The following is a 24018-nucleotide window of genomic DNA, read 5'->3' as shown; positions in this document are numbered from 1 at the left end:
GCATCGCTCACAGGAAGTAGAACACTTGAAAAAAAGGACTTAAAATGCTTCAATAATAAACTTGTACAAACAATTTCAACCAAGATAAATCTTCAAATAAAAGACAATTTGATGCTCAACTTCAAGCATCAAATGTCTCTGACAAAGATTGGAAGGAATTTCTGAAGATTCGGAACAGTTGGTTAAATGTAGAATGAATAACCAAAATGGATGAAATTGTTGATCTATGTTCCAACATAGGAAAAGAGATGTGTCGTATGGAAGAGAAGTCCCAGTGACCATGCAAGAAACATTCCAAACAGAACTGAATGCCCAGGTGAAGCTGTCAGACTTATCTATCACCCATCCAGACATTGGACAGGATTTTCCAACTGCATGCACCTAAGACCGGAAATTTCCACCCGTGATTAATGAACCTTTAAATGATCCATTGAATTTTCTGTCCCACCCGTTATGATTACTGCAGCAGGCGGGACCAGAAAATCTTGCCCAATGTCTCAGACACCACCATCACCATTCCTGAGTATGTTCTGTCCCACTGGTGACTGGCGTCTTTCCCTATAAGTCCTTAAAATCAAATCTGGAACCCAGGAAATCTCATGGCATCAGGACAAAATGAGCAAGGCTGATTACCACGTGCTTGGCTCGTTCCCCTCAGCCAATGGAATCAGTACTTCCCCATATTGGAGGAAACATTGGGGGTGGCAAGGTCACAGAATGTACTTTGCATGGCAACTCCAATATCTATCTCCAGAAGGACTTGGTAGCATCACCCCAGAGTGAGCTGGCTAAATCCTAATTGACATAACTGTTAGGCTGCGTCCCTGACCGATGGTGAGGGAATCAACAAGAGGGAACATCATTTTGTCCTGATGCCAGGAGATTTCCTGTGCATGCGCAGTTAGAAAAAAAATTTGAAAATCACGTCGCTGTCACACCACTCCAGGCTGCAGAAAGTGGATAAAGCGGCCCGGGAGTGATGGCCCCACAGACATCACCCCCACTCCTACAACATAACTTTCCCCCTTATCCACCAACCCCCGCCGCTACCCAAAGCGACCGTGACCCCCTGCCCCCTTTCCCTCCCACCGATTGCCCACAGAGTGGCAGTGGACCCCCCCCCTGACTCCTCCCCCCCCCCCCATAGGGTTAATGTGGGACTGAGTGCAATACCATTTACACAGTGAAGGCACATGGACAAGACTTGGGGATCAGTGTGATGTTGAGCAAAGATGGGCTAAAACCTAAGCTCCTAACCTGCATCCTTTACTGTGCATGTGTAAATAGTTCTACTTGTGTAACAAAGACTTATTGTTAACCTACTGGAGGCTACTTAGGATTGCAATGGGGAGAAATTTATTAATTGGGGGAGTTGTGAATTTTTGGAATTCTCAATCTTTAAGGAATGTGAATGCTCAGACTTTGAGTATATTCAAGACTGGGATAGATGGATTTTTGGGCATGAGGGGAATTGAAGATATGGGGATAAAGCAAGAAGTTGAAGCTGGTGTAAAAGTTCAAGCATGATCTTATTGAATGAAGGTGACAAGATGAGCTCTCTGGCCTGCTCCTGCTCCTATTTCCAATGCTCTTCTGTTTACTGGGGAAATAACAATGACTGTGAGTTTCCTCAGAGCTGCTTCCAAACAATAACTTCACTGGAGACTGAACTTACACAGGTAAATTGTGTTTCCACTGCACTGCTGGTGAGGTAATCACAATGCAAAGATAGGACATTTGTGCCCAAATGGGGCCATTGAAAGTTGCTGCATGCACAGGATTAATTTAACAATTAATTTGTCTGTCCCCCTCACAGCCTCAGTATTTATTGAGCAGCACGGTGGTTAGCACTGCTACCTCACAACGCCAGGGACCTGGGTTCGACTCCTGACTCGGGTTACTGTCTGTGCAGAATCTGCACGTTCTCCCCATGTCTGCGTGGGTGGTTTCCTCCTGCAGTCCGAAGATGTGCAGGTTAGATGGATTGGCCATGCTAAATTGCCCCTTAGTGTCTCGGGATGCGTAGGTTAGAGGGATTAGCGAGGTAAATGTGGGGTTATGGGGATAGGGCCAGGGTGGGATTGTTGTTGGTGCAGACCCCATGGGCCGAATGGCCTCTTTCTGTAGGGATTCTATGATTCTATAACAAAATACAACATCTCATACGAGTGACCAATAGAATTATAGGTTGAAAATTGTTTTATTTTAAACGCATGTAGAGAGGAAGAGAAACCAGTTACAAATTTGATACTTAGTAAATAAAAAGGACACCATAAATGGGAAAACAGGGATGAGGGTTGAGAGAAGGGGGGGTAAATAAAACTCTTCAAACTTATTCCGTTCGTAATAATTCAACTTTATTTCATAAACAGGTTAAAATTACTTCAATGGAATGACTGAATCATTTGTCAACATCAAAATTATTCTTAATTCTCTCAGTGGATATTAGAAAACAGCCACGCCCTCTTTAAAGTTGGACATTGCAAGTTTTAATTCTCTTTATGTGACTTCTTTCCCTGTATAACTTTCATCAACCACCTTCGGAACCTGAATACGTAAGTGTAGAATCCGTACTTCCCATCCCTGTCACATCCTTCGCCCCAGGAGACGATTCCCATCAGGTACCATCGATTATTTGTTGGGTACTGTGTGGTCAGAATTAAATATCTTCAATATATATTAAAGGAAGAGGAATTTCTGCTGTTTAAGTTAGACATAGGCAGAAAAATAGTATTTATATAATGCCACAATATGTCCCAAAGTACACGACAGCCAATGAAGTGTGAAGGAGAGACAAAGAGACATCGGCAGAGGTAACCCAGCCAGGACCAACCACTGTAGAAGCAAGACCCCGAGTCTGGCACTTGGAGACACCAGAACAAAACCCATCAACAGGGAATCTGATCAGTTCGCCTCGCTACGGGGAGTATCTATCTCTAAGTCTAATTTGTGAGTTTGGATATTTTATGAAGTTTTGACACTTGTGTGTAAAATGGAGTAGGTCAAAGGTTACTTGCTTTGTGTGCAACAAAGTAAGTCAGAGATTAGGTACTTCGTGTATAAGGAAGTATTATTGGTGTAATTTTGTGGTAATTTGGGACAGTACAAAGAAACAAAGAAGATTTGTTGTACAATAATTTAAGAGTTTGGGTGTCTGTCCACAGCATCTGTTGACCTAAGATTGAAGGCAAAGCATAACCAGCTCCAACACAAATGTAATAATTATCCAGATGGCCTGCTTCTCTGATGATGGATAAAACACTGGAAGAACTCCCTTTCTCATTTTCAAATCAGATTACCTACGTCTGTCTAAGAAAGAAAACCTTTCTTTAACATTTGAGTTGGAAGTTGACACTTCCATCAGTACAGCGCTCCATCAGTACAGCGCTCCATCAGTACAGCGCTCCCTCAGTACAGCGCTCCCTCAGTACAGCGCTCCCTCAGTACAGTGTTCCCTCAGTACAGCGCTCCCTCAGTACAGTGTTCCCTCAGTACAGCGCTCCCTCAGTATAGTGCTCCCTCAGTACAGCGCTCCCTCAGTACAGCGCTCCCTCAGTATAGCGCTCCCTCAGTACAGCGCTCCCTCAGTACAGTGTTCCCTCAGTACAGCGCTCCCTCAGTACAGCGCTCCCTCAGTACAGCGCTCCCTCAGTACAGTGTTCCCTCAGTACAGCGCTCCCTCAGTACAGCGCTCCCTCAGTACAGTGTTCCCTCAGTACAGTGCTCCCTCAGTACAGCGCTCCCTCAGTACAGCGCTCCCTCAGTACAGCGCTCCCTCAGTACAGCGCTCCCTCAGTACTGCACAGAAGTGTCAGCCTAGCTTACTGGCTGCAGTCTGTGATGTGAAGTTTCAACCAGCAACGAACTAACTTTCAGGTAAAAGTGATATCAATGAGCCAAGGCTGACACTTAGGGTGCAGTTTAACGAAAATGAGTACCAAATGAGCAAAACAAAAGGGAGAGGATCACGTCAGTTTGTTGGGCGAACTGCCAGTCACAATCTTATGGCGCTCCGTTCTCCCAGAGATCTCTTGCCACTTCCTTCCACCTGCTCCACAGACATTGGACCTTGCCCCCCCGACAGGCTCTGCCTTCACAGGCCCCACCCCCTTGGCACTTCCCCTGGCACAGTTATGGTGCCTGGTAGGCACTGCCAGGTTGCCCAGTGGGTACCCTGGCAGTGCCCTGGGGGGGAGGTGGGGGGCATCAATGACCTCTGATCCCCCTGGCGAGGCCATCATGTTTGGTCTCCACTGGTGAAGACCATAATGATTCTCGCTGAGGCGGACCTCGACCGGTGAGGTGGTTAAGGTAAGTGAGCCCGGACAAAGTATGTCATTAATATTTAAATTGCTTTCGCTCCATACAGAGTCGGTACAATCAGGGGAGATGAGAAACTGGACACATCTCTCGTTTTTCGCCTCCCACCTGATCTTACCACCTCACTGAAAGTCAGGCAGGACGAGGTGGTAAATCACACCTTTAGTTCTAGATGAGGCCCCCTGGAGTCAAAGACCAGCATCAAAAGGAGACCAAAACTATATTTGTCTCTGTGATCATTTTCACATCCATTCCGTTTCTCTCAGGGCACAATCTGATCTCAGCTGGCCAAATGGAGGAAGCAAGTGATCTCTGTCCTCACAAAGAGAACAGAGAACCTATTTACAGGGAAGTGTTTTACTTTCACCATTGAGATCAATAAAAGGGTAAGAGAATATTGATTAATGATTGCAACATAAGCCCCTCTTCTTAATTTGTATCTTATGTGTTCCCCATTACTTGATGTTCCTATACAATGATCCATTTATAAATGCATAGCAGAAAACCAATAGTTCTGAATGTTGGTCTGTGTCTGAAGAGTTGAGCATTATAATCCTTGTTACAAAATATAACTTTAGTGCAGTAGACTCAGAAGCCTAATGCGTCAGAAACGCAAGGATCTTTGATGAAAAAACACGCCATAGAAGGAAAAAGGGAAATTGTGGAGTATTATGCTGCAGGACTGAGAATCTGCATGAAGTGATGGAGTGAGAAAGAAAGAGAGTGGTGACAGAGAGTAGGCATAAATGAGTCATTTTCTGGTTGGGGGTGGCAAGATGTAACGAGTGGTGTGTCACAGGGACTAATGCTGAGGCCTCCCCTGTTTATAATTTATATAAATGACTTCGATGAAGTGACCGATGGTAAGCTTGCTGACAATGCAAAAATAGATAGGAGAAAGTAAATTGTGAAGTGGACATGGGGCCACAAAGGGATATAGATAGGTTAAGTGAGTGGGAAAAGATCTGGCAAATAGAGAATAATGTGGGAAAATGCAAAATTCATTTTGACAGGAAAAATAAAAAAGAAGTATATTATTTAAATGGTGAGAGATTGCAGAGCTCTGTGATACAGAGGGATCAGGGTGTCCTAGGGCATGGATCACAAAAGGTTAGTATGCAGGCACAGAAAGTAATTAGAAGTTAATAAAATGTTATTATTTATCGTGAAGGGAATTGAATACAAAATGAGGGAGCTGCAGTTATATAGGTATTGGTGAGGCCACATCTGCAGTACTACAATATTGGTCTCCTTATTTAAGGATGAATATAAATGAATTTGAAGCAGCTCAGAGAAGATTTACTAGACTAATATCTGGATGGATGGTCTTATGAGGAAAGAAAAGGCTGAACAAGCTGGGCTTGTATCGACTGGAGTTTCGAAGAGTAAAAGGTGACTTGAGTGGAACATATAAGATCTTGAGGGATCTTGACAGGGTAGATGTGGAAAGGATGTTTCCTCTTGTGGGAGAATCTAGAACTAGAATAATAAAGAGTCACCCATTTGAGGATTTTTAATTTTCTTGCAGAGGGTTGTGTGTCTATGGAACTCCCTTCCTCAAAAGTTGGTGGAATTTTTAAGGGAGAGATCGATAGATTCCTGATAGGCGTGGGGATGAAGGGTTCTCAGGGGGTAGGTGGGAATGTGGGGTCGAGGTTATAATTGGATCATCCATTATCTTATTGAATGCCAGAGGAGGCTCCAGGGGCCGAATGACCTACTGGATAATTTGCATGTTTATATTGACAGATAGAATAGATCCCTTCCACGCAGGGTGTGAATAACAGAATGAAGTAAGGTCATTTACAGTGCTGTTGTTCATCCTTTTAAGTTACTTTGATTATTTGAACACAAGTTACAATGTGCTGATAAAATATGAAGAAATTAAAAACATGTAAAAGAGTAACCTTCATTACAAAAGGACCTCCGCTGTCCCCCTCACAGGCATCTCCATGCAGGCCAGATTCTGGACTGTGACCTACAATGGAAAATAAATGCAAATTAAAGTATAAAAAAACTAGCTAATGGTAGGGTGAATTAAACTAGGCCTTTCTCCCATTTAGCAGAATTCAAATGGATTGTCACCTTCTTCCTCAGTTGTCTCTTCCTGACTCTCTCATTGAATCCATCCCATTGGTGATGCTAATCACACTGTCTCTAAACAACATTAACAAAGCGACTGGAAAGGACACAATGATCTCGATACCTCATGTCTCCAAAAGAAAATATTGCTTTCTAATTTAGTATACCACCCATCGTCACTCCTATCTTACCTCCCTTCCTCTTCCTGGCTAACTTTTTCACTTCTTCATTCTACCATCCTCACGTCTTCACTTTCTCTTAATCACTTGACTTCTTCCTTTCTCACATCAGAACCTCCAATTTTGACTCCCAATCTTCACCTCGCCACTTCCCACCTCGACTCCTCCCCTTCACTCTCCATCTTCCTCTGCCTTTTATTGCTGCGACATTTCGACTTTATCAGTTCTTTCTTCACCATTCTCCATCTTCACTCCACCCATTGTTAGTATTCCCTCTAAGAGTGCATTTTCTAACAATATTCTCAAGTGTAAAAAGTTTTTAAAATCATCATCTATCTTAATGTTAACTTATTTGGAGGACAGGGGGGAGGGGTGGGTGCACGGAGAGAAAAGATAAAGGAATTACATTTGTATAAAATTTCTGTTTAATCCAAAAGAATGCATTGTTAATTTGTTAACTACTGTCCCAACCCTCCACCCCATAACATTCACTCACTGGAATTGGGATTCGGAACAATGATTGGAGATATAGATATTTTCCTTATTCTTTCATGGGATGTGGGTGTCACTCTCAAGGCCAGTATTTATTTCCTGTCCCTTGTCAGCAACACCCACACTGCAAGAATGAATAAATGCAAATCCCTCTTTCTTGTTTGCAGTCAATGCTGCTACCCTTCTCACAACTAACATTGAGGATAGATTCAAAGCCATCTCAATTAAATTTGGTTTAGTTTGGGTTTGGGAACTTTTCATAAGGATTGGACCAACTATGTGAGACAGAGCCACTGACAGACAATGTGGGTGGGGGCTGGGCACTAGTTAGACTGCACCTGGAATACCATGACCAGGTTTGGTCCCCTTATCTAAGGAAAGATATACTGGCATTGGAGGCAGTCCAGAGAAGGTTCATTGGGTTGATCCTGGCTATGGAGGGATTTTCTTATGAGGAGAGGTTGGGTAGTTTGGGCCTGTACTCATTGGAATTTAGAAAAATGAAAGGCAACCTTATTGAGACATATAGGATTCTCAGGGGGCTTGACAAGGTAGATGCTGAGAGGTTGTTTCACTTTGTGGGAGAGTCTAGGAGCAGAGTAAGGGGGGGTTGGCCATTTGAGGCAGAGATGAGGAGGAATTTTTTGTCTCAGAGGATAGTGAATCTATGGAATTCTTTACCGCATAGGGTGGTAGAGGTTTGGTCATTCAGTGTGTTCAAGGCTGAGATAGACAGATTTTTAGTCAGTAAGGGAATCATGGGTTATGAGGATAAGGCAGGAAAGTGGACTTGAGGATTGTCATATCAGATCAGTCAGGATCTCATTGAATGGCAGAGCAAACTTGATGGGTTGAATGGCCTACTTCTGCTCCTATGTCTTATGGACTGTGTGTGATACTGCCTTTGATGCTGCTAATGAATGACAGGCAGATTTATCCAGTGCATATATGGACTCATCAGCCACCAGAATGCTCTTACCTAGGAACTTTAATTCAAAGGGCAGGAAGGAGAAGATTTCAACACACCAGTCAGGGGTGAAAGGACAGGATTTTAACCATTCCCCTGCTGGGATGCTTCCCTGCTGCTCCATTGACTCACCGGCACAGAACATGTTTTTGGTCATGTGAATTGTGGTGGAGGCTTTACAGATGTCGTAGTCGACAATGGGAAGCTGGATGCCCTGCAGCACTTGAGGCCTCACGTCTTGAACATTCACAAAGACTTCACGCAGGTTTCCCCAACCTGTGATCCGGCCCAGCTGCTGACTGATCATTAACCTGGAAACAAGAATGAAAGACTGAGCATTCCTGCCAACAAAAAAAACAAACCAGGAGCTGAGATCATTTTAATGCCTTTCTCATCCCTCCTGTCACTCAGTTTTTGCAGAGGGAATTGTTACCTGGAGCCATTGCTGGTGACACAATCAAAGTTCAACAATCACGTGAACTTGTAAATCTACTATTCTATCCCTCGCTGTCATTCTCTGAGGGAGGACCTCTAATGCAGTGAGTGGTGAACCTGTCTCTGAGCCAAAAGCTCCGGGTTGGAGTCCCAGCCCAGGACGTGAAGGCCGAGGTCTTTATAATGCAAACCAAACAGGTTGAGTGTCGGTCTGCAAATTCTTCCAACATGTACCAATGGCTGGCAGCAAGAACAGGAGAGATTCCTGGTCAGCCATGTGATGGAAAGAATGTTTAGGTCTCCACTATCACAATCTACAGCACCAGACTACAGCAGGTAAGTAAAAGTGAAGCCGCCACAGCAAGCTGGATTTTCTGAGTGAAATATAATAACCCCATCAACACACACAGTCTCAGCTCCACAGTGGAGTCTGTCATCCCTCCAACATTGTCTTGGAGCCTCCAGGAATTAATGATTAATCTCCTGGAGAACATATGCAGTTTTGTTCTGTTTTCTTTGAATGCTTTTACCCATTATTCATAAAAAGATTGGCAATATGGAAAATGGCTGTTTGACTGATAGCCAAGATCCATTCCGGTTGGGAAGGCTGGGTTTTTCTGGGATGGACATGCTGAATGCAAACAATGAGAGGAGTGTGGGGGAAGGGTAGTTGGAGGTAGGAGGTTGCGTGATTAAACATCACACAAGAACTGGCGGCCTTCCTCCAGTGTGCAACCAGCTGGCGTCTCGCCCTGATCTTCTACAGATGCCGCTCTTCAGTCTCATGTTCAGAAAAAGCACTGAGCCATCCGAACCAGACAGGCCCCAAGGTCTGTCTGACCACAGGAATGGGATACGGTAAACTGCCTCCCTTGTCTGTGCTCCTGATTGCTGAACCTGAACATCCCTTGCACGAAAGTGTAGAATTATGGATGTTGGCTGTGAATCTGCATTGGTCTCCATCGAGATGAACCCAAGGGTCAACTGGCACCGACCATCAAGGTTCATACGTAAGAGATATCCACATGGGCTAAAGAAAGAAATACTTGCATTTATATTCTGCCTTTTATAACATAGGACTTCCCAAAGTGCTGTAAAGCCAATTAAGTTTGTTTTCAAAACATTGGGCCTGATTTTACCATTTTGAGTCTAAGTGCCGAATCTGGGCGTCAAATAGATCCGCGCCTGGAATCCTCTTTCCAGCGCGCCCATACGCGTTTTGCCGGCTCCAGTCCGATTCACGTTGTGGGCGGAGCTTAGCGCTGGCGGACCGATCGGAGCTCTGAATTGCGCATGTGCAGTTCGAAAAAAATCTGACAGAGCGCGCCCGGGCGCGAAAGAAAATAAAAGCAGAAAGCGGAGAGAGCGGCTCTCTGACGATCATCCTCTGGTCGGGGTGGGGGGGGCCCAGCTCATCCTCTGGTCGGGGGGGGGGGTCCGCTGCCAGTCTGCGGCCGATCGGTGGGGAGGGAGGGGGCAGGGGTGTCCACTGCCACTCTGCGGGCGATCCCTCCTCCCCACTGGAGGAACGAATCCCTCCTGTCGGAGTGGACGTGCGGCCATGCCATCCCACAAAACCTTCAGGATGAAGCAATTCCTCGCTAAGAAGTTGAAGCAGAACCGGCCGATTCCACAGTGGATCCACATGAAAACTGGCTACAAGATCAGTACAAGTCCAAGAGGAGACACTGGAGAAGGACCAAGCTGGGCCTGTAAAGGGATACACCATCACTGGTACACTACCAGCTACAGCCATCTCTCCCGCTCTCTTGCCCCTTCAGGGAAGAGTAATCTGCAGATCGCGGTATAGGCCCGACGCCCAACTTTACCGCTTTCAGGCGCGAAGTTTTGGTAAAATCAGGCCCATAATGTAGGTAACAGGGCCAACAATTTGTGCACAGCAAACTCCCACAAGTAGCACTGAGACAAATGACCAGGTAACCTATTTGAGTGACGTTGGTTGATATTGGTCAAGATAGAGGGCAGAACTTTCCTGATCCTCTTTGGTTTAACAGCTACCCCAGAGGGCAGATGGGACCCCGGTTTGTCTCAATCAACAATGTAGCACTCCCTCAGTACTTCACTGGAGCATTGACCTGCATTTTGATGCCAAAATCCTCCGTCCTCATTGGCGGCTGGGATTCTCTGGTGCCACTGCAAGTGAATGGAGTTTTGGTGAAATGCCAAATTCTCCATGCTGCGGGGTGGGCACAGGTGGGATTGGAGAATCCCACCCATTGTCTCTGGAGTGTGGCCTGAACCAAAAAAACCTTTTCAACCTAGAGGTGAGAGTGCCGCAGCTGAAGAGAGACTCCTGGGTGAGGAACAACACCAGGCAAGGAGTGAACACTGTTGTGATGGTGTTGATCGGTTAGCTCAGTCGACTGGATGGCTGGTTTGTGATGTGGAGCGATACCAACAGCATGGGTTCAATTCCTGCACCAGCTGAGATTATTCATGAAGCCCCACCTTCTCAACCTTGCCCCTCACCTGAGATGTGGTGACCCTTTGGTTAAATCACCACCAGTCAGCTCTACCCCTCAAAGGGGAGAATAGCCAATAGTCATCTGGAACTATGGCAACTTTACCTTTTAATGATGTTGGTTACTAAATGGGTCTTCTGTATGTTAACAGCTAATCAAATGGGTCTAATATCCTTGCTCATGCTGTTGGGAAGGTTTTAAACTAATTTGGTGGGGAGATGGGACACAGAGTAAATGTACAGTTGGTAGTGAGTCTATCAGTCAAATATAAAAGGAAAACTAGGTCAGTCCAGCAGGCAGAGAACATATGGGCATGGTAAAGCACACAGGAGGACTGGAAAGGCTAAACTGCATCCATTTTAATGCAAGGAGCCTGTCTGGTAAGGCAGAAGAACTTAGAACATTGATCAGCACGTAGAAATATGATATTGTTGCAATCGCTGAGAAATAGTTGAAAGGAGGACAGGAATGGCAACTCAATATTCTCGGGAATCGAAGTTTGAGGCGTGAGGGCGGGGTGGGGGGATGTGAGAGAGGAGCGGGCATTGCATTATTGATAAAAGAAACAAACACTGCAGTAATGAGGGAGGATGTCTTCGAGGGCTCTTCAAAAGAGGCCATATGGGCGGAGTTAAGAATAAAAAAGCAGAAATCACTTTGCTGGGGGCATCCCAGGCCTCCCAACAGTCAGAGGGAGGTGGAGGAACAGATATGTAGGCAAATCACAGAGAGATGTGAGAGGAACAGAGTTATAGTGGTATGGGATTCAACTTCACCAATATTAACTGGAATCACCTTAGTGTGAAAGGATTAGACAGGATGGAATTTTTAAAATGCATCCAAGAGAGCTTTTTATTCCAGTATATTGATAGTCCTATAAGAGATGGGGCAGTGCTAGACTTAATCTGAGGGAATGAGTCCGGGCAAGTGGTCGAAGTGTCAGTAGGCAAGAATTTTGGGGCTAGTGACCATAACGCTGTAAGTTTCAAAGTCATTCTGGAAAGGGATAAGGATAGTCCAGAAATCAAGGGCTCAATTTTACCATTAAGTTGTGCCCATTTTCGGGCGCGAAAACTTGATAAAGTCGGGCATGAGGCAAGTAGCACGATCTGCGCCCACCTCCACGCCGGTTCCCTCTTTACCAAGGTCCAAAAATAGCCATGATCGGGACCACACCCGAAACGGGCGCGATGGTCATTTAAATGCATTTGCATGCATTTAAATTGACTTAATAGGCTGCATGTCCAGCCTTACTGGCACTTCTCCCTTTACCACCGCATTTACCATCTAGAATCGGCGAGAAACAGACATGCTTGATAAAATTCTGATCCGGGTGCTCCAGTTAGTGAGGAGGTAGGTGTCAAGCATCCGACGGCTCTCTGTTTGAGATCAGAGGTGGAGGGGGTGGGGGGGTGGGGGTGGGGGGGGGGGGGGAGGTGGCGGGTGCTCCACTACCACTCTGCCTGTGATCAGTGAGGGGGAAGGGGGGTCCGCTGCCACTCTGCCTGAGATCACTGAGGGGGAAAGGGGTGTCTGCTGCCACTCTGCCTGTGATCAGTGAGGGGGAAGGGAGGGTCCGCTGCTACTCTGCCTGAGATCGATGGGGGGGAAGGGGGGGGTCCACTACCACTCTGCCTGAGATCAGTGAAGTGGCAAGGGGGGGTCCGCTGCCACTCTGCCTGTGATCAGTGGAGGGGAAGCGGGGTCCGCTGCCACTCTGCCTGTGATCAGAGGGGGGTGGGGGGGGGTGGGGAAGAGGGAAGAGAGGGGCCCGCAATTGGACTGGGTGACAGGAGGGGTGGGGGATAAGGAGGTCAGTAATGTTGTGGGGTTGGGGCATTGTTTGTGGGGGTCAGGGGGAGGCATTATCCGGCCCGGGAAGGATGTGGCAATGTGGGATTTGTTTTCCTGCGCCTGCGCAGTTGGAGGCGCTGGTCGGAGCTGCAGGGTTTCGGGCACATTAAGCCCCGCCCACAGGCTTGTGCAGCACGATTCGGAATCGCTGATATCTTTTCAGGCAGAGTGCAAATGATGGCACCTGAGAACGGGTCCAAAAGTCAGATCTGAAACACTCCCAGTTTCAAGTCTGCCCAGCACTCAGAATCAAAATGGTAAAATAGGTCCCCAAGTGTCTGAATTGGCGGAAGGTTGATTTCAATATCATTAGACAGGATCTGGCAAAGGTAGACTGGGAGCAGCTAGAATCATAGAATCCCTACAGTGCAGAAGAGGCCATTTGACCCAACAAGTCTGCACTGACTGTTTAAGAGTGTCTTTATCCAGGCCCTCATCACCCCCCTATCCCTGAAACCCCACACCTTTCTCATGGCTAATCCATCTAACCTACCCATCCTGGGACACTAAAGGGGCAATTTAGCATGGCCAATCCTGCACATTTATTTGAAAGCTACTTGGAGGTAAGTCTACATTTGGAAAGTGGGAGTCTTTTAAAAGTGGAATAGTGGAAGTTTAGGCCCAAGGTCTCCTTTTAAGAGTGAAGGGCAAGGGTGGCAAGTCCAGGGAACCCTGGATGTCAAGGGATATTGAGGGTTTGATAAAGAAAAGCAAGGAAGTATATGGTAGATACAGCGCACTAAAACTGGGAGAGACCCTTCAGGAGTAGAGAATGTAAGGAGTGCTTTAGAACCATAGAACCATAGAAAATTACAGCTCAGAAACAGGCCTTTTGGCCCTTCTTGTCTGTGCCGAACCATTTTTTGCCTAGTCCCACTGACCTGCACTTGGACCATATCCCTCCACACCCCTCTCATCCATGAACCCATCCAAGTTTTTCTTAAATGTTAAAAGTGACCCCACATTTACCACTTTATCCAGCAGCTCATTCCACACTCCCACCACTCTCTGCGTGAAGAAGCCCCCCCTAATATTCCCTTTAAACTTTTCTCCTTTCACCCTTGACCCATGCCCTCTGGTTTTTTTCTCCCCTAGCCTCAGCGGAAAAAGCCTGCTTGCATTCACTCTATCTATACCCATCAAAATCTTATACACCTCTATCAAATCTCCCCTCAATCTTCTACGCTCCAGGGAATAAAGTCCCAACCTATTCAATCTCTCCCTGTAACTCACCTTCTCAAGTCCCGGCAACATCCTTGTGAACCTTCTCTGCACTCTTTCAACCTTATTTACATCCTTCCTGTAACTAGGTGACCAAAACTGTACACAATACTCCAAATTCGGCCTCACCAATGCCTTATATAACCTTACCATAACACTCCAACTTTTATACTCGATACTCCGATTTATAAAGGCCAATGTACCAAAGGCACTCTTTACGACCCTATCCACCTGTGACGTCACTTTTAGGGAATTCTGTACCTGTATTCCCAGATCCCTCTGTTCAACTGCACTCTTCAGAGTCCTACCATTTACCCTGTACATTCTACTTTGGTTTGTCCTTCCAATGTACAATATCTCACACTTGTCTGCGTTAAATTCCATTTGCCATTTTTCAGCCCATTTTTCTAGTTGGTCCAAATCCCTCTGCTAGCTTTGAAAACCTTCCTCACTGTCCACTACACCTCCAATCTTTGTATCATCAGCAAACTTGCTGATCCAATTTACCACATTATCATCCAGATCATTGATATAGATGACAAACAACAATGGACCCAACACCGATCCCTGCGGCACACCACTAGTCATGATGTGGAGATGCCGACGTTGGACTGGGGTAAACACAGTAAGAAGTCTCACAACACCAGGTTAAAGTCCAACAGATTTATTTGGTAGCAAATACCATAAGCTTTCAGAGCAGTGCTCCTTCGTCAGATGGAATGGAAATGTGCTCTCAAACAGTGCACAGACACAGAAATCAAGTTACAGAACACTAATTAGAATGCGAATCTCTACAGCCAGCCAGGTCTTAAAGGTACAGACAATGTGGGTGGAGGGAGCATTCAACACAGGTTAAAGAGATGTGTATTGTCTCCAGACAGAACAGCTAGTGAGATTCTGCAAGACCAGGGGGAAAGCTGTGGGGGTTACTGATAGTGTGATAGCCAAGTTCCGCACACATGAGGACGGCCTAAAACGGGATGTTGGATTTATGTCACATTATCAGTTTTCCCCCTGGTCTTGCAGAATCTCACTAGCTGTTCTGTTCTTAACATGCTCTAGAGCTTCACTGTTCCAACAGAAATCTCCAGCTACAATGTCTTTGTCCTTCGTGAATGCAGATGAAAAATATTCATTTAAGACCTTGCCCACATCCTCTGGCTCCACGCACAGTTTGCCCCTTTGATCTCTAATGGGTCCCACTCTTTCCCTGGTCATCCTCTTGCTCTTAATATACTTATAAAATGCCTAGGAGTTTTCCTTAATCTTACCTGCCAATGATATTTTGTGACCCCTCTTTGCCTTCCTAAATACTTTTTACTTCTACCTGGATTTCAGCAAGGCCTTTGACAAGGTCCCTCATGGGAGGTTAGTTAGGAAGGTTCAGTCGCTGGATATACATGGGGAGGTAGTAAATTGGATTAGACACTGGCTCAATGGAAGAAGCCAGAGAGTGGTTGTGGAGGATTGCTTCTCTGAGTGGAGGCCTGTGACTAGTGGTGTGCACAGTAAGACAATACACATCTCTTTAACCTGTGTTGAATGCTCCCTACACCCACATTGTCTGTACCTTTAAGACCTGGCTGGCTGTAGAGATTCGCATTCTAATTAGTATTCTGTAACTTGATTTCTGTGTCTGTTTGCACTGTTTGAGAGCACATTTCCACTCCATCTGACGAAGGAGCAGTGCTCCGAAAGCTTATGGTATTTGCTACCAAATAAACCTGTTGGACTTTAACCTGGTGTTGTGAGACTTCTTACTGTGCACACCACTAGTCACAGGCCTCCACTCAGAGAAGCAATCCTCCACAACCACTCTCTGGCTTCTTCCATTGAGCCAGTGTCTAATCCAATTTACTACCTCCCCATGTATATCCAGCGACTGAACCTTCCTAACTAACCTCCCATGAGGGACCTTGTCAAAGGCCTTGCTGAAATCCAGGTAGAAGTAAAAAGTATTTAGGAAGGCAAAGAGGGGTCACAAAATATCATTGGCAGGTAAGATTAAGGAAAACTCCTAGGCATTTTATAAGTATATTAAGAGCAAGAGGATGACCAGGGAAAGAGTGGGACCCATTAGAGATCAAAGGGGCAAACTGTGCGTGGAGCCAGAGGATGTGGGCAAGGTCTTAAATGAATATTTTTCATCTGCATTCACGAAGGACAAAGACATTGTAGCTGGAGATTTCTGTTGGAACAGTGAAGCTCTAGAGCATGTTAAGATTAATAAGGAGGAGGTATCAGATGTTTTAGCGGGCATAAAGGTGCATAAATCTCAGGGCCTGGTGAAATGTATCCCAAGCTGCTGTGGGAGGCAAGGGAGGAGATTGCAGGGGCCCTGACACATATTTAAATCTTTGCTGGCTACAGGTGAAGCGTCAGATGACTGGAGGATAGCTAATGTGGTATCTTTATTCATGTAGGGCAGCAAGGTAATTACAGACAGTCTAACGTCAGTGGTAGGGAAATTATTGGAAAAAATTCTAAGGGACAGGATTAATCAACATTTGGAAAGGCAAGGATTGATCAAGAATATTCAGCACAAATTTGTTGGGGCAGATCCTGTCTAACTAATTTAATTGAGTTTTTTGAATAGGTAACTAAATACATTAATGAGGGTAGTTCAGTTGACGTGGGTTACATGGACTTCAGTAAGATCTTTGACAAGGTCCCACATGGAAAGCTGCTCCAAAAGGTTAGAGCCCATGGGATCCAAATTGGATCCAAAATTGGCTTGTTAATAGGAGGCAAAGGGTGATGGTGAAGGACTTGTTTTGTGATTGGAAGCCTGTGACCAGCGGTGTACCACAGCGATCGGTACTGTTTGTTATATACATTAATGTTGTTTGTTATATACATTAATGACTTGGATGTGAATGTAGAAGGTATAATTAGTAAGTCTGCCGATGACACAAAAATTGGTGGGGTTGTTGATAATGAGGAGGACAGTCTGAGGCTGCAGACTGATATTGATCAGCTGGTAAATTGGCAGCGGGAAGTGTAGACAGAGTCAATGGATGGGAGGTTGGTTTGAATGATGGACTGTGTTTCATTCACAACCCTTTGTAGTTTCTTGCGGTCTTGATCAGAGCAGGAGCCACACCAAGCTGTGATACATCCACTTTCTATGGTGCATCTGTAAAAATTGATGTAAGTCCTAGTGGACATGCTGAATTTCCTTAGCCTTCTGGGAAAGTAGAGGTATTGGTGAGCTTTCCTAATAATAGCATTAGCTGGGAGTTGGACTCTCACTGCCCTGTAAGATGGAGTGTCCATTGTTCGAAGCCAGAGGTCATGGTTCATTGTCTAACAGAACTGTCACACTGGCACCTGAATCTAATTTAAAATTAGTTCAATTACCATTTATTGGGATGAATGAAGGCCCAGAATCTCGACTTAATTACCTTAGGGCCTTCTGTGCATTTTTGGGGAAAAGACTTCTGACTTGTCCAGTTTGCCATAGTGCCCCTGTCTGTTGCAGGGGAAGTACTGTCACTCGCAGGGCACTGATCTCACCTGTGGAGGTGCTTCACACCACAGTGCCAGCAAGATTGTTCTGTTGGGAGGTTGAGGAATTGCTTTCGCTGACTTGGATCTCCCTGTGCCTTTGTGACCCCATAAGCTGGACTGAGGGTTGGCTTCTACCCCATGATGCCTCTCTCCACTGATGGTACTTTCCTTGGCAGGGTATAATTCCTCTGTACTATCTTTCAAGCTCACATTCTGTAACTGTGCTTCCGCCAAGACCTTACGCTTTTTCCACCTTTGCTTGCCATTCTGTTTTCTTGATTTTCATTGCTCATACGTCTCTTTGCAAAGGCAATGTTTTTCTAAGGTTTCTTCCAAACATGCAACTGTTTCCTTCAGCACTGCCAACTCATTCTTGTACCTTCCGGCTTCCTCCCGGAATAGTGAACATCCTTGAGCCCTCTCTAAAATCTAGTTCATCAGTTCTTTCGGAGTGGCACTTTATTCATTTAGTCCCACTTTGTAATGTTCCCGAATGACAAACTCTGACCTGAGAGATCCTTATAGCATCTCAAGATTCTTCAACAGATTTTCCTTTTCATTACAAAGTTCAAGTGCTTCCTGAGTTTTCTTGTAATTTAACAGTATTTTATCGAGTTTGTTCTGCTGTTCTGCCACTCTGCTGCTGAAGGTATTCTTTATCGATCACAGTTCCTGAGGGGCCATTAACTGTTTTTGAATCCAATCCTGATGGCAGCTCTTTCAACCCTTTATTTTTTTGTTCCGCTCTTGTTTTCTCACTCTGCAGATCAATTTATCATTGTCTTTATCAAGTTATCAATGACATAGCTTTGTCATTGCTGATAGCTCCAACGCAGCCTTTTCTGAAATTACATTCAACATCTTTTCCAAGTACTTGTGTTTGTCCAGGGAGAGGATTTTTTTGGTTAAAAGGTCTTTTAAGGCAATGACCTCTTGTGAGTGCCTTTCTCGTGTGCTGTCATGCTTGGCTGCATTTCAGGTTGGGTTCTTCCAATTCAGCTTTGAGATGAACATTCTCTGATTACACTGTTTTCCTGATCTGCCTATCACAGAGCTTATTCTTTCTCATTCACTGTCAGCTTCTGGTACAGTTCTGGAAATGTGCCCATGTCTTTAAAAAGGAAATCATTTGGGACTTCTGTCTCAGGCTTCCCATTAAGGTCTATTACTGGGCTTCCAAAAAGTTATATGCCTCTCTGGCACCTTTATGTGGTTGGTTTAGGTATTGCCTTTTGCCTTTTCTTTGCTTTCCTGGGGGTTTTCTATATCTCTTTATAAGATCTGAACTTTCCTCAGCTTAAAGGTTAAAATATTTTTCAAAGGCTGTTAATATTTCATGGAAGCTGGTTAAGGACTCATCAATGCACTGATTAGGATTATGTCATGAACAAGTTCACCAAACGAGGATAAAAATGTATTAATCTGGACTTTTTCTGATTTCTTACTAAAACTGATTTTTTTTCCAGGAGTTTAAAAGTCTGTTCTCCAGAATACCCAATTTTTCATTTAGTTTGGCCCTGGGATGAGTCCAAACTGATTTGGTAAGCTTCTTTGATGAATGGCCATTTAATATTTTATCAGTGGTCACAAGTTAAAGTTGTTTAAAAGTTGTTGATGTTTTAGGAATGGCTGAGCGTCTTTTTTTTTCAAAATGGCTCCTCATCTGCCTTTTCTTTCTCTCTCCCACTGTTCTTCCCACGTTTGTCAATTTTGACAGGCTCCTGCTACAGTTGCGAATCACTTTTCTTTTAAAAATTTTCTTTCTCTGGTGATTTTTCTCAGCATCTGTAGCTTCCTTTGGGAGCTTCTTTAAGTTGAAGATTTTCCCTTTCTTTGTTTTGTAGCATTCTTGCAAGATAGAGACTTTTCTGAACCCCAGCTGCCACCATATTGTAATGGTATTGGTTACAGGACATGCCTGATAAGGAAGTCTTTGTTGTCTTCTGTATGTTAACAGCTAGTCTTTATTAACTACTGTAACATTTATACACTAAAGAGTACAGGCAAGGAGCTATTTCCACTTCTAGATCTTAACACCTCTTTGGCCAACACCAAACATACCCTTGGTCTCGATTTTCTGACTTCTTACACCACTGTGTGGGCGGTACTGTACTCAGTCCCACATTAACCCCGTATATACCAGACCCTTAGGCCGAAATCTTATCACCATTCACGCTGGTGGAATTCTCCCCTCCCGCTGCAGTGAACGCAGATTTGGCTGGCTGCCAAATTCTCCAACCTCATTGCAGTGGGAGCGTGGCGTGAAGGGCAAGTAAGAGCACGCCCTTATACCACAAACACATTCCAGAAAGGAGGGGAGAAAATAGCTGGGAAGGGGAAGAAAGCAGCAGCTGATAGAAATGGGAGGTTCACTCACCCTTCTTGTTGACACCTGACAAATTCAATGGCATTTATCCCCCAACGGATAAATTAAAATAATACAATTCAGGTTATGAGGAAGAGGTTATCATCTTTTCTTTGCAGAATGGAAGCTCCATAGATCCACATGTTTGTCTTACTGAGTTAGGGAGTTAAATGCATGCTGAATCATGGATGTGCGTCAGTGCACCTTCTGCATGAAGGTACATTGCATCATCACATGTTGTACCGCATTGCTGGCCTGCTCCATCAGATTGATCCTTCATGTAATAATATCAAGAGAACCATGGGATAATGGTATCCGATAGAGGATTCTACCCAGGCTCTCTCCTCCACACTTTCCCCATAACCCCACGTATTTACGATGACTAATCCACTAACACGCACATCTTTGGACTGTGGGAGGAAACCAGAGCACACAGGGGAAACCCACACAGGGGAAGAACTTGCAAACTTCACACAGTCACCCAAGGCCGGTATCGAACCCGGATCCCTGGCGCTGTGAGGCAGCAGTGCTAACCACTGTGCTACCCATTTAGCAAGTAGAGATTATCAGCTCATACCTAAAACCTGCAGAACCCCTTCTACTGAATCTTGATGAGATTTTCCAATCCTGACGTATGGCTTGAGTGATTAAGATTGGCAGTGTTAGGTAGACACATACCCATGAGGAAATGAGCTGATACTGCCCAAAGTCAACTTTAGTCAAAGCTATCATAGCCTATTAAATGGAAGAGATTTACACCCCACGCCTCAGGATTACATTCATACCTAGGTCCCCGGCGTGTCTATTTGAATTCAACATCAAGTATGATTTTCAGCAGCAAGTTTGTTTATGGCGCTCGGCAATATAAAGGACATACAGAGGAATCAACAATATTACTGTGTTTCAACAGATAACCTTTGGGATCTTTTTGATCCAGGCTGTCTCCATAAATTACAAACAACGACATCTTGTTACAAATTGTCAAGGAAAGTTTAAGACCGTTAGGGGACCATGAATAGGTGATTACTGTTTGTTATGGACATAAGTGTTATTGTGAACAAGACCCCGCTGTACCAATGAGACATTTCCTTCAAAGCCACTTGTTTACCATTTGGGTTGTAAGCAATCATAATTTTCTCATTTCATATCTCAAGGCTTGCCTTGGAAGGAACGTAGATTAACAGTACGAACACACACTCTGCACTTTCCACAATAACTGAACAACTCTATAAGTATGATTTTACCCTGAGGCAGTAAATCCTAAACCTTCCTGAGAAAGGACAGCATTTTTTATTATTTTGAGCAAATCTGCCAGCTATCCATGAGTAAAAGGGAACCGAAAACTTTAACCAAATGGGATTCTAACGTTTTACACACAGCTTTGAAGCTGTACCATTAACTGCTCTGTTCCCAGGTAAAGCAGCAGATAGTGACATTGTTAGAAAGCCCACACTGGATTCAGGCAGTCAAGCCCCATTCTAAAGGTTATCAACCTGAACTGAATGCTGTTTTTCTCTCCCTGACCTTATAAGTATTTCCAACGTTTTTTCCCTTGGTGGGGAATCTTGAACTAGTAGACACAGTTTAAAAACAAGGGGTCTCCTTATTTTAAGATGGAGATTAGGAGGAATTTATTTTCTCAGAGGGTCGCTAGTGTGTGGCATTCTCTTCCCCAAAGAGCATTGAGGCTGGGTCACTGAATGTATTCAAGGTCGAATTAGACAGGTTTTTGATCTACAGGGAATTGAGGGTTATGGGGATCTGGCAGGGAAGTGGAGTTGAGGCCACAATCAGATCGGCCATGATCTTATTGAATGGCCGAGCAGGCTCATGGGGCTGAATGGCCTACTGCTATTTCTCATGATCTTATATGTTCCATCCACATCAGCATTCAAATCATTAGTTAAGTGTCTGGGCATTTGTGCCCCTCATTGCCAATCTCTGTTTTAAAAAAATTTTTTTTGCTCTATTCATAAAATTACAAAGCCAATGCTCAGAATGGACTGGGCAAACCTAAATCCATTCCTTGTTTACTCCAAAAACCAAATGCAAATTCCAATTGAATCCAATTCATGGTCCCTTCAAAAGAGGCATATAAGACCCAAGCTGACAAGATAAGGCATTGCACCAAATCTCGGGCTTGATCTGACGCTTGATCTTGGCCAAAAGGTCAAGAACTTAGTTGCCTGTCTAAGAGCACAAAAAAGGTAAAAAGACCAAATATCATTTAATACTAACCTGCTGGTGACCTCTTTGTCGGGTAGACAGATGGGTGATATAAAGTCAGTGAATACAGTGGGTCTCTTCAAATGCAATAAGGCAATATCACGATTAAGGTTCGTTTTCCAGTCATATTTGGGATGAACAATAACTTTGTCGAGTGCAAAGATTTTTTCTCTTTTCCTTTCATACCTAAAGGATAAAAGAATCAACAACAAATGATACTGGCACAGATAGAACAAAAGGGTGAATCGCAAGTAGGCAGGAAAGAGAAAATGAAAGGAAAGCACATAAGAAATAAAGAAATATTGGAAGAAGGGAAGATTTGGAAATGAAGAGTAATTGAGGAAAAAACAATTCCCTTTCTACAAAGCAACATGGTTCACCTTTCCACACGTTCCTAATGTATGTGCTCTAAACTCTGTGCTTCCACTGTGAAGTACAGGTTATGGAACTGAGTTTATGAGATCCAGATGTTTCAAATAGTCTGCTATCCTAAGTTTTGGTTTATCCCAGGTTCCAGTGAATAAACAAACAGACCCAGGGCTTTATGCTCATGCATTTTCATGAACAGCTCTGACAAAGAGTTATCCAGACTCAAAGCATGAGCTCTATTCTCTCTCCAAAGATGCCGTCAGACCTGCTGAGACTTTCCAGCATTTTCTGTTTACGTTTCATTTTCATGAACTACTGGTCGCAGAGAGTGGTATGAGTTGTGGCCATTTTTTCTGTGTAAAAAAGGTGTAAAGTATATTCCAACAGGTTTATTTGGAATCACGAGCTTTCGGAGCACTGCTCCTTCATCAGGCGAGTGGAGAGGTAGGTTCACAAACATGGCATATATAGGCAAAGACACAATTGCAACATAATTACAGATTGGAATGTGAAGAATGGTTGGAATGCGAGTCTTTACAGGTACAGACAGCACGAGTGGAAAGAGGGATAATCACACGTAAAAGAGGTGTGAATTCTCTCAAGCCAGGACAGTTAGTGAGATTTTGCAAACCCAGGCCAAATGGTGGGGATTACATGTAGTGTGACATGAACCCAAGATCCCAGTTGAGGCCGTCCTCATGTGTGCGGAACTTGGCTATCAGTTTCTGCTCCGTGACTCTGCATTGTGGTGTGTCGTGAAGGCTGCCTTGGAGAACGCTTACCCGAAGATCGGGTGCTGAATGCCCTTAACTGCTGAAGTGTTCCCTGACTGGAAGGGAACACTCCTGCCTCGCGATTGCCACGCAGTGTCCGTTCATCCGTTGTCGTAGTGTCTGCATGGCCTCCCCAATGTACCATGCCTCGGGACATCCTTTCCTGCAGCGTATCAGGTAGACAACATTGGCCGAGTTGCAAGTGTATGTACCGTGTACCTGGTAGATGGTGTTCTCACGTGAGATGATGGCATCCGTGTCGATGATCCGGCACGTCTTGCAGAGGTTGCTGTGGCAGGGTTGTGTGGTGTCGTGGTCACTGTTCTCCTGAAGACCTGGTAGTTTGCTGTGAACAATGTTCTGTTTGAGGTTGGCCTCAACTGGGATCTTGGGTCACACTACATGTAACACCCACTATACTGTCTGGGTGTGCAAAATCCTACTAACTGTCCTGGCTTGAGACAATTCACACCCTCTTTAACCTGTGATTATCCCTCTCTCCACTCACACCATCTGTGCCTGCAACGACTTGATTACCTGTAAAGACTCACATTCCAACCATTCTTCACATTCCAATCTGTAATTACCTTGCAATTGTGTCTCTGCCTAAATATGCCGTGTTTGTGAACCTACCTCTCCACTCACCTGATGAAGGAGCAGTGCTCCGAAAGCTCGTGATTCCAAATAAATCTTTTGGACTTTAACCTGGTATAGTGAGACTTCTTACTGTGCTCATCCCAGT

General features: G+C 44.6%; 1 protein-coding gene across 1 annotated transcript in view; it reads right to left on the bottom strand.

The window, feature by feature from the left end:
* Window positions 1–2347: 2347 nt before the first annotated feature.
* Window positions 2348–24018, bottom strand: part of f2 (coagulation factor II (thrombin)) — a 55419-nt gene continuing 33748 nt past the window's right edge. The window contains exons 11-14 of the mRNA XM_078220405.1: window positions 22147–22320; window positions 8173–8351; window positions 6228–6298; window positions 2348–2645 (exon numbers count right to left, since the gene is read on the bottom strand). Coding sequence (XP_078076531.1) covers window positions 2490–2645; window positions 6228–6298; window positions 8173–8351; window positions 22147–22320 — 580 coding nt within the window. The 3' untranslated portion in view covers window positions 2348–2489. The remainder of the gene's footprint in view (window positions 2646–6227; window positions 6299–8172; window positions 8352–22146; window positions 22321–24018) is intronic.

This window comes from Mustelus asterias, chromosome 9, assembly GCF_964213995.1.
Source record: "Mustelus asterias chromosome 9, sMusAst1.hap1.1, whole genome shotgun sequence".
NCBI lineage: Eukaryota > Metazoa > Chordata > Chondrichthyes > Carcharhiniformes > Triakidae > Mustelus > Mustelus asterias.
Note: the sequence above shows the minus strand (reverse complement) of the source record. Positions and strands in the feature narration are given on the sequence as shown.